This window comes from Bos indicus x Bos taurus, chromosome 3 (assembly GCF_003369695.1).
Source record: "Bos indicus x Bos taurus breed Angus x Brahman F1 hybrid chromosome 3, Bos_hybrid_MaternalHap_v2.0, whole genome shotgun sequence".
NCBI lineage: Eukaryota > Metazoa > Chordata > Mammalia > Artiodactyla > Bovidae > Bos > Bos indicus x Bos taurus.
The window spans coordinates 94,043,564-94,058,426 of record NC_040078.1 but is presented as its reverse complement, the minus strand read 5'-3'; the positions used below and the strand labels follow the sequence as shown (position 1 = coordinate 94,058,426).

The 14,863-nt window shown below is 36.2% G+C and overlaps 1 protein-coding gene across 9 annotated transcripts in view; it reads right to left on the bottom strand.

Moving 5' to 3' along the window:
- Window positions 1–14,863, bottom strand: part of TUT4 (terminal uridylyl transferase 4) — a 129,245-nt gene that overhangs the window by 3,995 nt on the left and 110,387 nt on the right. For 3 of the 9 annotated variants that reach the window (XM_027537244.1, XM_027537249.1, XM_027537245.1), the window contains exons 25-28: window positions 6,593–6,708; window positions 5,451–5,674; window positions 4,400–4,500; window positions 1,391–1,838 (exon numbers count right to left, since the gene is read on the bottom strand). In XM_027537244.1, coding sequence (XP_027393045.1) covers window positions 1,391–1,838; window positions 4,400–4,500; window positions 5,451–5,674; window positions 6,593–6,708 — 889 coding nt within the window. The remainder of the gene's footprint in view (window positions 1–1,390; window positions 1,839–4,399; window positions 4,501–5,450; window positions 5,675–6,592; window positions 6,709–14,863) is intronic. The other 6 variants (XM_027537248.1, XM_027537253.1, XM_027537246.1 and 3 more) reach the window with 3 other exon arrangements.

Below are 14,863 nucleotides of genomic sequence, written 5' to 3'. Positions count from 1 at the left end.
TGTTAATTAATTAGTTCATTAAGGCTAAAACAGAGATCAACTAGTGGTAGAGAGAGGAAGAAGTTAAAACTCTTCAAACTGAATCAATATATCAAAAGGCAAAGCATGTGTCTGTCTTCATGGTTATATAACTCAGTGACTATCACAGTGTTTATCATGGCATGCATATAATAAACATTCGTTGAATGAGAAAAGCAGAGGCCACATTAGAATGGCCATGTATGACATATATCCTTTGATCCTTGAAATCTAAATGAGTTCCACATTCTGGAATTTCTGCTCAGCAAAATATACTATCTGTATTATTCCAAAAGAGGTCAGAGATTCCTCCATTACAGTGCTTTAAGAAAACATATATTGATTTAAAACTATCACTAAAATTATTCTGAAAATTTATAAAGGTAAATAATCAAGCTTTTATTCTACATTTCCTCTACAAACAATATATGAGGATAACCAAGTAGTTAATAAGGAAAAGAATCACAGACAGTTACAGAAGAATCACAAACAATAAATAGAAAACATAGATAACTTAAACCCGGGTAATGGGAGGGTTATACTTAACTCTCTCCTTTCGTGTTCAAGTTTTCCATGATAAAAGTTTTAAAAATAAATATAATGTAAAACTAGTTTAACAGCATTTATCAACTATTTTTAAATACATAAAAATGAAAAAAATGACTGGCTAGCAATAAACCAAAATACTTCTGAACAATTCTACCCAGGAATTAAGATTATAGATGGTTTATTTTTTCCTTTTCAAATGCTCTACAAAGAATATGCATTATTTAAATATCAGTAAAAAAAACTATTCTTTCTTAAGCTATAAAGGGTTACTAATCTTTTTCTTTTTAGAAAACTGCTTCTTAGTAAGTAAGGAGACAGTAAGAGTCCAAAGCAAAGATTACAGGTTTTAAAGAAAGAAATTAAGTTTAAATCCTGGACCTACTATGATTATGACAGCATGACAGTTATTTTTAACTCTTCACAATTTCCTCAACTGTAAAAATAAGTGCTAATAATACCTACACCAAATGAGACTGTAATGAAATTTTAAAATAATAACAAACATTTATATTTATTATCTCATTTAATATTCACAACATTCCTGAGAGTTAGGTTCTATTAATACACACTTATTTCACACATGAAACCGATGTACAAAGAGATTAAGCAAATGCCTGATGCCACATAATAAATGGCAGAGCCACAATTCAAATCCAGGTGGTCTGAATCCATAGCCCATACTCTTCACCTTACCTTATGCTCCCCACTCCACAAATAATGATTGCCATCTTTTTACTCACATTTATCTCCCCAGGTTCAACCAATAATACAATTCATCCAACCTTTCTACAGAAAGATACAAAAGAAGAGAAGAAAGGGTTACCCGAATTCCCCACTGTACCATTGTTCACCAGGGAATTTGGAGCCACAGTACGGGGCCAGTGTCCATCATGAGAGGAGCTAGGGATCGCCACGGGTCTGGCAGCAGGCTGTGCAAAGATGATGCTGGGATCGTTCAGGCCAATATTGCTGGGCGCACTGCCTGGTGCAGAATGGATCACTGGGCCGTGAATAGGCCAGGACGGGGCAGGGATCTGGAGGGGATGCATTGGCAACAATCCCATGTTGTGCATGGGAGAATACTGAGCTGGTGGTGACTGAGGAAAGTTATACATAGGCATCTGGACCTGATGGGGGTGCTGGGTTCCCTGCTGAGGTGGGCCAAGCTTGGGCTGGGATCCTGGCTGGGATGGAGGCTGGGTAATGGCAGTGGATTGGGAAGAGTTCTGTGGAAATGGCTGGGGCTGAGGAGAATAAGATGGCGAATCAGACTGCAGAGAAAAAAAAAGATATATTTTAAAATTAATTTATGAACATCTTAATTTTATAAAAGCAGAAATTATAAAAATATAAAACTATGGAGTTACTTCATCAGAATACTATAAACAGAACTCTATGATATACATACTAACAGATAATAACAGAACCTCATTTTATATGAAGGTAGAGTTTTTCCCAAGGTTCTCAACCCTCTCTCACATAGGTTTTATCTATAAATCTTTTTATTGCCCAAAGAAGACAAAGTCCAGACAACATACTTATCACATAGAACCCACAACTCCAACTGTAACTAGAAGTTTACATCTAAGTATCTCACACTGACTTTCATTTAGCTCCTCAACAAACATTTACAGGGTGTCAGTTATGTACTGGGCATTGTTCTAGGTATTAAAAATAAAATACTAACATGTATGCCCTCATGAAGCTTAAAGTCAATAAGGAAAAAGAGGAGGAACAGATAAAAATTACATAAGCAATCACAATAAAATATAATGATTACTATGATAAAGACTGTATAATGTATAATGAAATCCCAGAGCAGGAATACCTAAACCCACTTTGGGAGAAGAGGAGAAAACAAGATGAAAGCAAGTGGAAATTAAGGAAATCTTCCTGAAGGAAACGATTTTTAAGCTGATACTTATATAGAAACCAATATGATAAAAGAGAGTAGAGAAAAAGGAGAAGGGAAGATTCAGTTAGAGAACAACATAACTGAAGGTATACAGAAACAAAAGCACATGGCCTTTTAAAGTAATTGGAATCTGAAATGACAGTTACCTAGGCTAGGGAAGCAAATGGATGTGAACTATTTTTTATAGATAGAAACAATAGGACCTGGTGACTGACTGGATGCGGAGGTTGAGGGAAAAGTAGTAGTGGCAGGAAACTAGAGACAGTGAAATCATTCAATGAGATGGAGAAGACAGGAGCAAGAGGCAAACTTGGGAAGTTGGAAAGAAATATAAGCTACATTCTAGACATGTTGAAGCTGAAGTGCTTTGTGAGACCTTGAACTGCAAAGTCCATTAGTCAGACTCTTACCCAGTCTCAGGTGGGGTGAGTGCTAGAAGTAGAGGATGAGAGTTAGGGGCACCATAGCAAAGTGGTCAGAGCACAGGTTTTGGAAACAGAACCTAAGGATACAATTTCTGGTTCCAAGTGTTTATTGACCTCAGGCAACAAACTTAAATCTCAGTTTCTTCACCTGTAAAGTATAAATAATAGAATCTACATCATAGGTTTTTGTGAAGATTAACTACAACAATATATGTCAAAAACATAAACACCAAATTCAGAATAGTAGATACATTTTAGTAGCAAGGAAGGGATAGTAGGAAAGTTTTAAGAAGGGAACAGCATCCAAGAGGAATGCATAGGAGTTGTCAACTGTGGATACACTTAAATAAAACCAAAATAAGAAAACATTGAGAATTGTTAAAGCCTGGTAGTAGTGCATGGATGTTTATCATTTTCTATACCTTTTCAGTATTTTAAAAATATTTAATAAGAAGAAACAGGAAAGATGCATAGATAGCAAACAGCAATCAATAAATGTTGTTACTGTAATATAATTGTTATTATATAATTTTTATGAAAATGTCAGACCCATAGTGGTACATATTCAAGTGTTGGAGGTAGGGTTAGTGGGATCCTAAATGTTTTTTTAAGACAAGTTCTACTATTGCTCTTCAAATGCTCTAAGAATTTTTTTCCAAAACACAGATCACATCAGATTTAGCATGTTTAATAGTTAACAGCTTTGAAGTGATGTAGACCTGTGTTTGAATCTTTTAATTTCTCTTATTCTCAGCTTCCCAATTTGTAAAATTTGATCATACCAATACCTATTGCTTCACATGGCCATTCGAAGGATTAAATGTGATAACAGGTGTGAAGCACTAAAGCACAGTGTCAGATTTAGAATAAGCATTCAATTAGTATTTACCTAATTTAAAATGTACAAGGTGAATACATATTTAGACAAAGGTTAGAGCAACTCAGCAAAGATAACATGAAACCTGTGAATCAGAAATCTAATTAAATACTCTGTCTTTTACAGGATACATTTCACTAGGTATCCATATCAGCGATGAGAAGCCAAAAAATTTCAAGCAAATGAAGTATCATGCATGCACTGCCTTAACAGTACTAAATCCTTAATACATCTCAATTTTGGGGTCTATTTTTAATTAACAGTGTTCTTTCATTATAGAATATTCTTCCATATTCCTGCATTATGCAAAACCTAAAACCTTAAAGTTATTACTTTATTATAATCCAACCAACAACCTTATTTGGTAGTTACCTTATTTTATAAATAAGAAATAGGTTCACTGAAGTTAAGTATCTTGCCCATAGATTAAAACTCAGATCTATATTACTCCAAAAGTAATGCTCATTCTAGCTGATGTGCCTAGCAAGGACATCTCTATAAAGCATTGTGTAATCTGAAAGACTGAATTTGCCAATCTCAAAGATCAACCTTATCACCCACCAAAATTAGCTGTTTTCCTGCCAAGACCAACCCATCTGCAAGCAGAGTACTCACGCATTCTGAGGACTGCCTAGTCCTTATGGACTGATCACCTTGTTGCTGGGCTGAACCAGCCACCTGCTGGGCATTTACAAGATTGCGGACCAGCTGGGCTGCTAAGAGAAGACATCAAAAAGAAATAAAATAGATAAAATAACAGAAAAATGGTAATCAATAAACTCCCTTCTTCAGTACAACAGTCTCAAATCTATGATTTTACAAACTTGGACTTTTAAACTATGATTATGTTAGCAAAGAACTTTTTAACAACTCATTTTTTAATTTTTTTTTAAATTTTATTTTATTTTAAAACTTTACATAATTGTATTATTTTTGCCAAATATCAAAATGAATCCACCACAGGTATACATGTGTTCCCCATCCTGAACCCTCCTCCCTCCTCCCTCCCCATACCATCCCTCTGGGTCGTCTCAGTGCACTAGCCCCAAGCATCCAGTATCATGCCATTTCTCAATCCTTAGAGCATTAAAAAAATACAGTGATTCTGGAAACAAGAACAAATATCATACTGTTTTCTAAAGAAGATTATACATTTATTTAAGAAAATAACTCTGGCAACAAGAATCTGAGTAACTAGAAATCATCACATATATTTTGTTTTTTTCTTTCAATAAACTCTCATCTGGGTTTCTAATTCATAAAATTCCCTATGAAATATAATAAGAACAGATCTCCCTCTCTTATAAAAGACATGGGAAGAGATATAATTTCTCCTATATATTCCCAAAAAAACAATCTCTCATTAACTTTTGGGGGTGGGTAGTTAACTTTTGTTAACTTTTCATAGCAAGAGAATAAAGAATATGACTCAAATCCAAAAAATACGTGGAGGGAGCTGACTGAATACAACAGACTGCTAAGACCTTGATATTAAACATATCCAAATACTATTCAAAGTAAAAACCTAAATTTTCTCTTTAATAAATTAAAAGACCTAAAGTCATACAGCTATGTTTAGAATAGAGAAGAATCAGGGCCCTTAAAATGACATCAACATAAATGACACTATTTCTGCCAAAAACTATTTTTGGCTTTTTCTATTTACCTGCCACACTGCTATTCCTCTGACGGGCCAGCTTGACCTCTGGGCACTCCCTTCGCACATGTCCTGCATCTCCGCAGATAAAACATCTGAGGTCTCTGGGGTCTCTAAAGTCTCTAGTGTCGTGGAGGTCTCGGGGGTCAAGAAGGTCTCGGGAGTCTTTCTCCTCTTCATTCCCTTCTTTCTCTTCTTCACTGTCTTTCTTCTTTAGTCTAAACAGTAAACTGCTGATAGCAATAACGTGGGGCTAGGGACTTATAAACCGAGGGAACTATAGAATAAACTAAACTATACAAGAGCCTCACAATAAAGGGACTAACATGCCCATTGTTTCATGCACTTTTCTGAAGGCAAGGGTTCTCACATACCTACTCATATGGCAGACACCGGGTATTCTAGTAGTTTCATTATACAATATCAGTTTTTAATGTTTAATAGCAAATTTTAATTCTACAATCCTTAGTTGGCTATTTATTATCTCCATTTTATAGAGAAAGACATTTGAGGCTTAGAGAAAGTGTCTTCTCTAAATTTAATAAATAGCAGTGATGGAAACTACGAATTTGTTCTGTATGAAAAGTTCTAAGCTCTTTACATTAAGTAAGGCTTAATGACTAAAAAAGGAATTTCCTGGCCTAATAACATAGTATAAAGAACACAGGAAAGTACGACAGACATATTTTCAGGGAGCACAGAGGATGTATATTCCTTAAGGGAAAGAGTATATAGGCATATCTTACAATATATACCTCAAAGATTCATTTAATTATTTTTCACTTATTTGTTTTCGTAACAGTGAGGTTCTCAGCAAGAACCTCGTATCTTGGTCTTTTTTTCCCTTGGATCCTAGCACACTTTCCAGCATACAGTAGGTGTTAATACTTCTGCAGTTTAAAAAGCCTTAATGAATAGATGAACAAATAATAAACATCATGAGACACCAATGTACCAGGAATAAATCTCACTCTTTCACAAAACACCATTCAAATATACATTTACCTAAGGGTCAACTTCAAGCTCTAAACTTTCTCAATTTAAACATATCTAAACACAATTTGCCTCATATTATTTTCCTCATATTTATTTATATCAATTTGCCTCATATTTATTTTCCCTACAATGTTGTTATATAATCATTTGCCAACCTTCTCCTTTTGGGGCAGTCTTTCATATAGTGGCCTATTTTTCCACATACACGGCAACATCGATCATTGGGAGCCAGTTCTCCATCTGTTAATACTCTGGAATCAAAGAAGTACTCCTAGGAAGAAAATACAACTTTACTAGGGAAAAAAAAAAAATCACTGTAAACTTTTGAATCCAAATGGAAAACAGACCAGGACCCAAAAGTAATTTTTTAAAAAACAAAATAAATATCAACAAGTATTTCACTGTAACTAAAACCATGATATGAAAACAAGATTCAGAATTATCATCATCAATATCACAGCTGCTAACAGTACTAATCACTTCACATTCACACTTTTTTCTCATTCATCTGTAACATCTTTGTGTAATACCCCAATAAAGTAGATACTATTTTCCTGCTCATTTTATAGATGAGGAAACTGAGGCTCCAAGGCTCGGAAAGTTCAAGCCGTTTGCCCACAGCAAAAAATGCTAGTAAGTAAGAGATAAAGGATTTCAAGCTAAGTCTGTCTGACTACAAATCTCATGCTTTCTGCCCCACCAGGCTACTTCCACAAAGGAATCAGTATCTTTACAAAATAACTCTATGTAAATAAATCAATCCTCTGGTTTGTTTAAAGTATCACTGGATTTACATTCAACATTTCAAGAATATGTAACATTTACTATCCAAAGTAGAATACACCTAAAAAGAATACAGAGAACCAATAAGAATTTAAATCATTTTTCCAAGTCTTCGAAGAATCAGCTCATTTTCGCTTTATCTTACTACCTTTGTTATCTTTCTAAGCTTTAGTTTAGTTTTGCACCATCACAAAGACTAGTTTATCCTGACAATACCCATATCTTTGGATGGCAAGAGAACATGTTTACTTAGTACTCTGATTTCTTCAAATCTATCTAATGTCAGGGATAAAAGTTTAAGAGAGACACCCACTACATGGCTATTAGAAAAGAAAAAAGATAGCAACAAGTATTGTGAGGATGTGAAAAAACTGGAACCTTCATATATTGCAGGTAGGAATATAAAATAGTCCAATTCTTTTAAGAAACAGCTTGGTAGCTCCTCAGAAAGTTAAACATAAACTTATTAAAACGACCCAACAATTCTACCATTACGTATATGCCCAAAAGAAATGAAAACATACATCCACAGAAAATTTTGTACACAAATATTTATAGCAGCACTACTCATAGTAGCCAAAGAATAGAAACAATACAAATTTCCAACAAACTGAAGAATGAATAAATAAAATGTAATATAACCATACAATGGAATATCATTCAACCATAAAAAAAAGAATGAAATATTGATATATGCTACAGCTTGAATGAACCCTGAATACATTCTGTTAGATGAAAGAAACCAGTCACAAAAGGCTACACATACTCTGATTCCATTTTCATAAAACGTCCACAATAGGCAAATCAACAGAGTGAGAGGAAAAAGGAAGGAGGACTGACTGCTAATTGGGACAGGAGTTTCCTTGAGAGAGGACAAAATGTTCTAATTAGATGTGGTGATGGTTGTACAATCTTGCAAAAAATACTCAAAAACACTGAATTACTCACTTTATATAGGTGAACGCTAAAGTACATGAATTATTTCTCAATAAAACTGTATTTCTATAAAAGAACACAATATAATTCTTTACTACTGATGAAGTCAACATAATTTATTAAACTCTTCATTATCATTTTTTCTGATAAGACAAAAATGAAAGCCTTTCTTAATTTACCTGGTTGCTTATGGCAAAATCTAGGAAATCCCCCTGATTTCTCCTCGACTCATCACCTCTAATTAACCACCAGGTTGTATCCATTCTATTCCTGAGTATCTATCTCTTTAATCAATTTTTCTTCATCCCACCTTCCTAGTTAAGGTGGCCTAGACCTGGGGTCAGCAAACTTCTGGGAAGAGCCAGAGAGTTAAAATTTTAGGTGTTGAGGTAAAATTGAAGACATTGTATTATATAGGTACTTATAAAATAAGAGAGAAAATTCCCACAAAAATTTTATTGAAGAATTTCAAAATATATTAATAATAACAGAGTATAATGTTTTTATAATGTAAGTTTACTAATTTGAAAAAAGGAATATTTTCTGGAGGAGACATTTGCTTAATTGGAGTTCAAAGTTAGTGCTCCCTATCATTAAAATAGAAGGCAAATTGTTAATCCTAATCTGCAATTACATTTTATCTATTTCATCTTTGAAAATATTTTTCACAGATGACTGAATCTTTAAGGTACAGAAAATAATGAACGGATCTAGAGTACCTATGGAAGGACCAGTCTCTGATAAAGAAGGTGTATCTGGTGACTGGCCAGAAAGATGTGAAGCAGAATGACTGAGTTCACCCCTTCTCAGTTGTGTCTGACTCTTTGAGATCCCATGGACTATACAGTCCATGGAATTCTCCAGGCCAGAAAGCTGGAGTGGGTAGCCTTTCCCTTCTCCAGGGGATCTTCCCGACCCAGGAATCGAACTGGGGTCTCTTTGCAGGCAGATTCTTTACCAACTGAGCTATCAGGGAAGCTCCCTTCTTAGAGGAACACCAAAATAACAACTAACTGCTGAACAACCATTGAACAATAAAAACAAAAAGGCTGGAACCTATCAAAAAAGACACCCTATATCCAAAGATGAAGAAGCCACAACAAAACTATAGGAGAGGCACAACTGCAGTAAAATCAAATCCCATACCTGCTGTGTGGGCAACTCACAAACTAGAAAATAATTATACCACAGAAGTTCTACCACAGGACTGAAAGCCCTGAACTTCATGTCAGGCTTCCCAGCCTGAGGATCTGGTAATAGGAAGAGAAGCCCCCAGAGAATCTAACTTTGAAGGCCAGTGGGGTTTGATTGAAGAAATTCCACAGAACTGGGAAAAACAGAAATTCCACTCTGAGAAGGAGTACACAAGGACCTCTAGGTACCAGGACTCAGGGGAAAGAACAGTGATTTCATAAGAAACTGGGCTAGATCTACCTGCTATTATTGGAGGGTCTCTGGCAGAGGTGGGGGGGTGGGGCTGTGGCTCACTCTGGGAACAAAGACACTTGCAACAGCAGTTTTAATGAGCATGCATTGGTGTGAGTCCTCCTGGAGGCTACTATTTCCTCCCCACAACCTTAACCCCATTCAACAGCCTGAAGGCTCAAGTGCCAGGACACCTGAGGCCAAACCACCAAAAAGGCTGAAACACAGCCCCATCCATCAAGCAGACAGGTCACTTGAAGTCTTCCTGAGCATGGCCCTTACCACCAAATGGACAAGACACAGCACCACCTACCAGCAGACAGGAACTAGACCCTCCCACCAGGAAGCCTGCACAAGCCTCTTAGACAGCCTCATCCACCAGATGGCAGACAGCAGACACAAGAAGAACTACAATCCTGCAGCTTGCAGAACTGAAGCTGTAATTACAGAATGTTAGACAAAATGAGACAACAGAAGAATATGTCCCAGGTGAAGGAACAAGACAAAACCCTAGAAAAACAAAATGAAGTGGAGATAAGCAATCTAGGGTTAAAAAAAAAAAAAAAATTTCAGATTAATGGTAGTGAAGATGACCCAAGATCTCTTAAAAAAAAAATGGAGCCACAAATTAAGAAGATGAAAGAAACGTTTAACAAAGACACAGAAGAGCTGAAGAACAAACAGAGATGAACAATACAATAACCAAAATGAAAAACACACTAGAAGGAATCAACAGCAGAGTAACTGAGGCAGAAGAAAGGATAAGTGATCTGGAAATCAGAATGGTGGATATCACTGCCATGGAACAGAATAAAGAAGGAAAAGAAATGAAGACACTCTAAGAGACCTCTGGGACAACTTTAAAAGCCTCAAACATTCACATCATGTAGTCCCAGAAGGAAAAGAAAGAAAGAAGGGACTTAAGAAAATATTTGAAGAGGTAATAGTTGAAAACTTACCTAACAAAGGAAAGGAAACAGTCATCCAATTCCAGGAAGGTCAGAGAGTTCCAGGTAGAATAAACCCAAGGAAGAACACACCAAAACAAATAGGAATCAAATGGACAAAAATTAAAAACAAAGAAAAAATATTAAAATATTAAAAGCAACAAAGAAAAGCAACAAATACAAGGGAACTCCCATAAGGTTATCAGCTAATTTCTCAGCAGAAACTCTGCAGGCAAAAAGGGAGAGCTGGACTGTGAAGAAGGCTGAGCGCCGAAGAATGATGCTTTTGAACTGTGGTGTTGGAGAAGACTCTTGAGAATCCCTTGGACTGCAAGAAGATCCAACAAGTCCATTCTGAAGGAGATCAGCCCTGGGTGTTCTTTGGAAGGAATGATGCTAAAGATGAAACTCCAGTACTTTGGCCACCTCATGTGAAAAGTTGACTCACTGGAAAAGAGTCTGATGCTGGGAGGGATTGGGGGCAAGAGGAGAAGGGGATGACAGAGGATGAGATGGCTGGATGGCATCACTGACTCGATGGACGTGAGTCTGGGTGAACTCCGGGAGTTAGTGATGGACAGGGAGGCCTGGCGTGCTGCGATTCATGGGGTTGCAAAGAGTCAGACACAACTGAGCGACTGATCTGATCTGATCTGATCTGATGATATATTTAAAGTGATGAAAGCAAAGAACCTACAGCTAACAGTACTCCATCTGGCAAAGATCTCAATTCAGATTTGATAGACAAAGCAAAAGCTTTACAAACAAGAAAAAACTAAGAAAATTCAGCACCACCAGACCACTTTTGCAACAAATGCCAAAGGAACTTTAAGCAGAAAAGAAAGGGCAACTACTGGAAACAAAATTATGAATGGAAAAGCTTACCAGTAAATACAAAGTAAAGGTAAGAAATCATCTGCACACAAATATGATATCAAAACCAGTAATTATGAGAAGAGGAGAACACAAATGCAGGATATTGGAAAAAAGTTTGAATTAAAAGACCAGCAACTTAAAACAATCTTTTTTATATACAGAATGCTGTATCAAAACCTCATGGTCACCACAAACTAGTTGTGACCAACCTAGACAGCATATTAAAAAGCAGAGACATTCCTTTGCCAACAAAGGTCCGTCTAGTCAAGGCTATGGTTTTTTCAGTAGTCATGTACGGATGTGAGAGTTGGACTATAAAGAAAGCTGAACACCGAAGAGTTGCTGCTTTTGAACTGTGGTGTTGGAGAAGACTCTTGAGAGTTCCCTGGACTGCAAGGAGATCCAACCAGTCCATCCTAAAGGAAAAAGGTCCTGAATATTCATTGGAAGGACCGATGCTGAAGCTGATATGCCAATACTTTGGCCACCTGATGCGAAGAACTGACTCATTTGAAAAGACCCTGATGCTGGGAAAGATCGAAGGTGGGAGGAGAAGGGGACGACAGAGGATGAGATAGTTGAATGGCATCACTGATTCAATGGACATGAGTCTGAGTAAACTCCAGGAGTTGGTGATGGACAGGGAGGCCTGATGTCCTGCAGTCCATGGGGTCGAAAAGAGTCAAGACATGACTGAGCAACTGAACTGAACTGAATATCAAAACCTCAGGGTAACCACAAACTGAAAATCTACAACAGATACATACACAAAAATGAAAATGGAATCCAAATACAACACTAAAGTTAGTCATCAAATCACAAGACAAGAGAACAAAACAATTCAGTTTTGTTGTCCTGAACTGAGTTCAGGACACTGAACTGTTGAACTGAGTTCAGTCACTCAGTTGTGTCCGACTCTTTGCGACCCCAAGAACCGCAGCACTCCAGGCCTCCCTGTCCATCACCAACTCCCAGAGTTTACCCAAATTCATGCCCATTGAGTCAGTGATGACATCTAACCATCTCATCCTCTGTCATCCCCTTCTCCTCCTGCCTTCAATCCTTCCCAGCATCAGGGTCTTTTCAAATGAGTCAGTTTTTTGCATCAGGTGGGTGGCCAAAATACTGGAGTTGAAGCTTCAACATCAGTCCTTCCAATGAATGCCCAGGACTGATTTCCTTTAGGATGGACTGGTTGGATCTCCTGGCAGTCCAAGGGACTCTCAAGAGTCTTCTCCAACACCACAGTTCAAAAGCATCAATTTATCGGCGCTCAGCTTTCTTTACAGTCCAACTCTTACATCCATGCATGACTACTGGAACAAAACAGGAATGGAACAAAAAAGACCTACAAAGCAAATCCAAACCAATTAAGAAAATGGCAATAGGAACATATATACTGGTAATTACCTTAAACATTAAATGGGTTTAGTGCTCTAACCAAAAGAAATAGAGGTGAATGGATACAAAAACAAGATCCATATACATGATATCTACAAGAGACCTACTTCACATCTAGGGACACATACAGACTGAAAGTGAGGGGATGGAAAAAGGTACTCTGTGCAAATGTAAATTAAAAGATAGCTGGAATAGCAATATTTTTCTCAGACAAAAGAGACTTCAAAATAGACAAAAGAGACAAAGAAGGACACTACATAATGATCAAGGAATCATTCCAAGAAGAAGCTATAACAATTGTATATAAATACTTACCCAATACAGAGTACCCCAATATATAAGGCAAATATTAACAGTCATTAAAGGAGAAATCAACAGTAATGTAATTAATAGTGGGGGACTTAAAAATACTCCATTTATATCAATGGACAGATTATCTAGAAAGAAGATTAATACAGAAACACAGGTCTTAAATGACACATTAGACCAGACCACCTTCATTGACATTTATAGAGTATTCCATTCAAAAGCAGCAGAATATACACTTTTCTCAAGAGGCCATGGAACATTCTCCAGGATTAATGACAGGCTGGGCCACAAAGTAAGCTTCAGTAAATTTAAGAAAATTAAAAATCATATCAAGCATCTTTTCTAACCACATTGCTATTAGATTAGGAATCAACTATAAGAAAAAAAAACTAAAAAACACAAATACATGGAAGCTAAAAAAAATACTATTAAACAATCAATGGATCACCGAAGAAATCAAAAAGGACATAAATATTACCTAGAGTCAAATGAAAATGAAAGCACAATGATCCAAAACCTAGGGACATGATAAACGCAGTTTTGAGAAATTTATAGCAATACAATCTTACCTCAGGAAACAAGAAAAATCACAAACAAACAACCTAATTTAATGTCTAAAGCCAACAGAGAAAAAAGAATAAACAAAACTCAAAGTTAGTAGAAGGAAAGAAAGAGAGATCAGAGCAGAAATATAAACAAACAAAATCAATAAAATCAATGAAACAAAAAGCTGATTATCTGAAAAGATAAACAAAACTGATAAACCTTTAGCCAGACTCTTCAAGAAAAGACAGCGAGCTTAAATCAACAAAATTAGAAATTAAAAAGGAGAAGTTACAATAGACATCAGAGAAATACAAAGGATCATAAAAAACTACTACAAACAACTATATGCCAATAAAGTAGACAACCTGGAAGAAATGGATAAATTGTTAGAAAGGCACAGTCTCCTAAGACTGAACCAAAAAGAAATATAAACTTCCAATAAACAAAAGTCCAGGACCAGATGGCATCACAGATTAGTTCCATCACTTAGAGAAGAGTTGACACTTATTCTTCCGAAACTATTCCCAAAAAAATGCAGAGAAATGAATACTCCCAAACTCATTCTATAAGGCCATCACCATACTGAAACCAAAATCAGACAAAGATACTACCAAAAAAAAAATTTATAGGTCACTATCACTGATGAACATAGACACAAAAATCCTCAACAAAAAATACTAGCAATCTGAATCCAACAATATATTAAAAGGATCACACACCATGATCAATTGGGATTTATACCAGGGATGCAAGGATTTTTCAATATCTGCACATCAATTAGTATGATACACCACATCAACAAATAGAAGAATAAAAGCCATACAATCATCTCAACAAATGCAGAAAAAGCTTTAAACAAAATTCAACACCTATTTATGATAAAAACTCTCCAGAAAGTGGGCAGGGAGCGAACATACCTCAACATAATAAAGGCCATATACGACTAGCCTGTAGTTAACATCATACTCCATGGTGAAAAGCTGAAAGCATTACCTCTTAGATTTGGAACATGACAAGGATATCCGTATTCTCACCACTCTTATTCTACATAGTTTTGGAAGTCCTAGCCATAACAAATCAGAGAAGAAAAAGAAATAAAAGGAATATAAACTGGAAAAGAGGAAAACCTGTCACTGTTTTAGATGACATACTATACACAGAAAATTCTAAAGATGCCACCAGAAAACTGTAAGAGCTTATTAA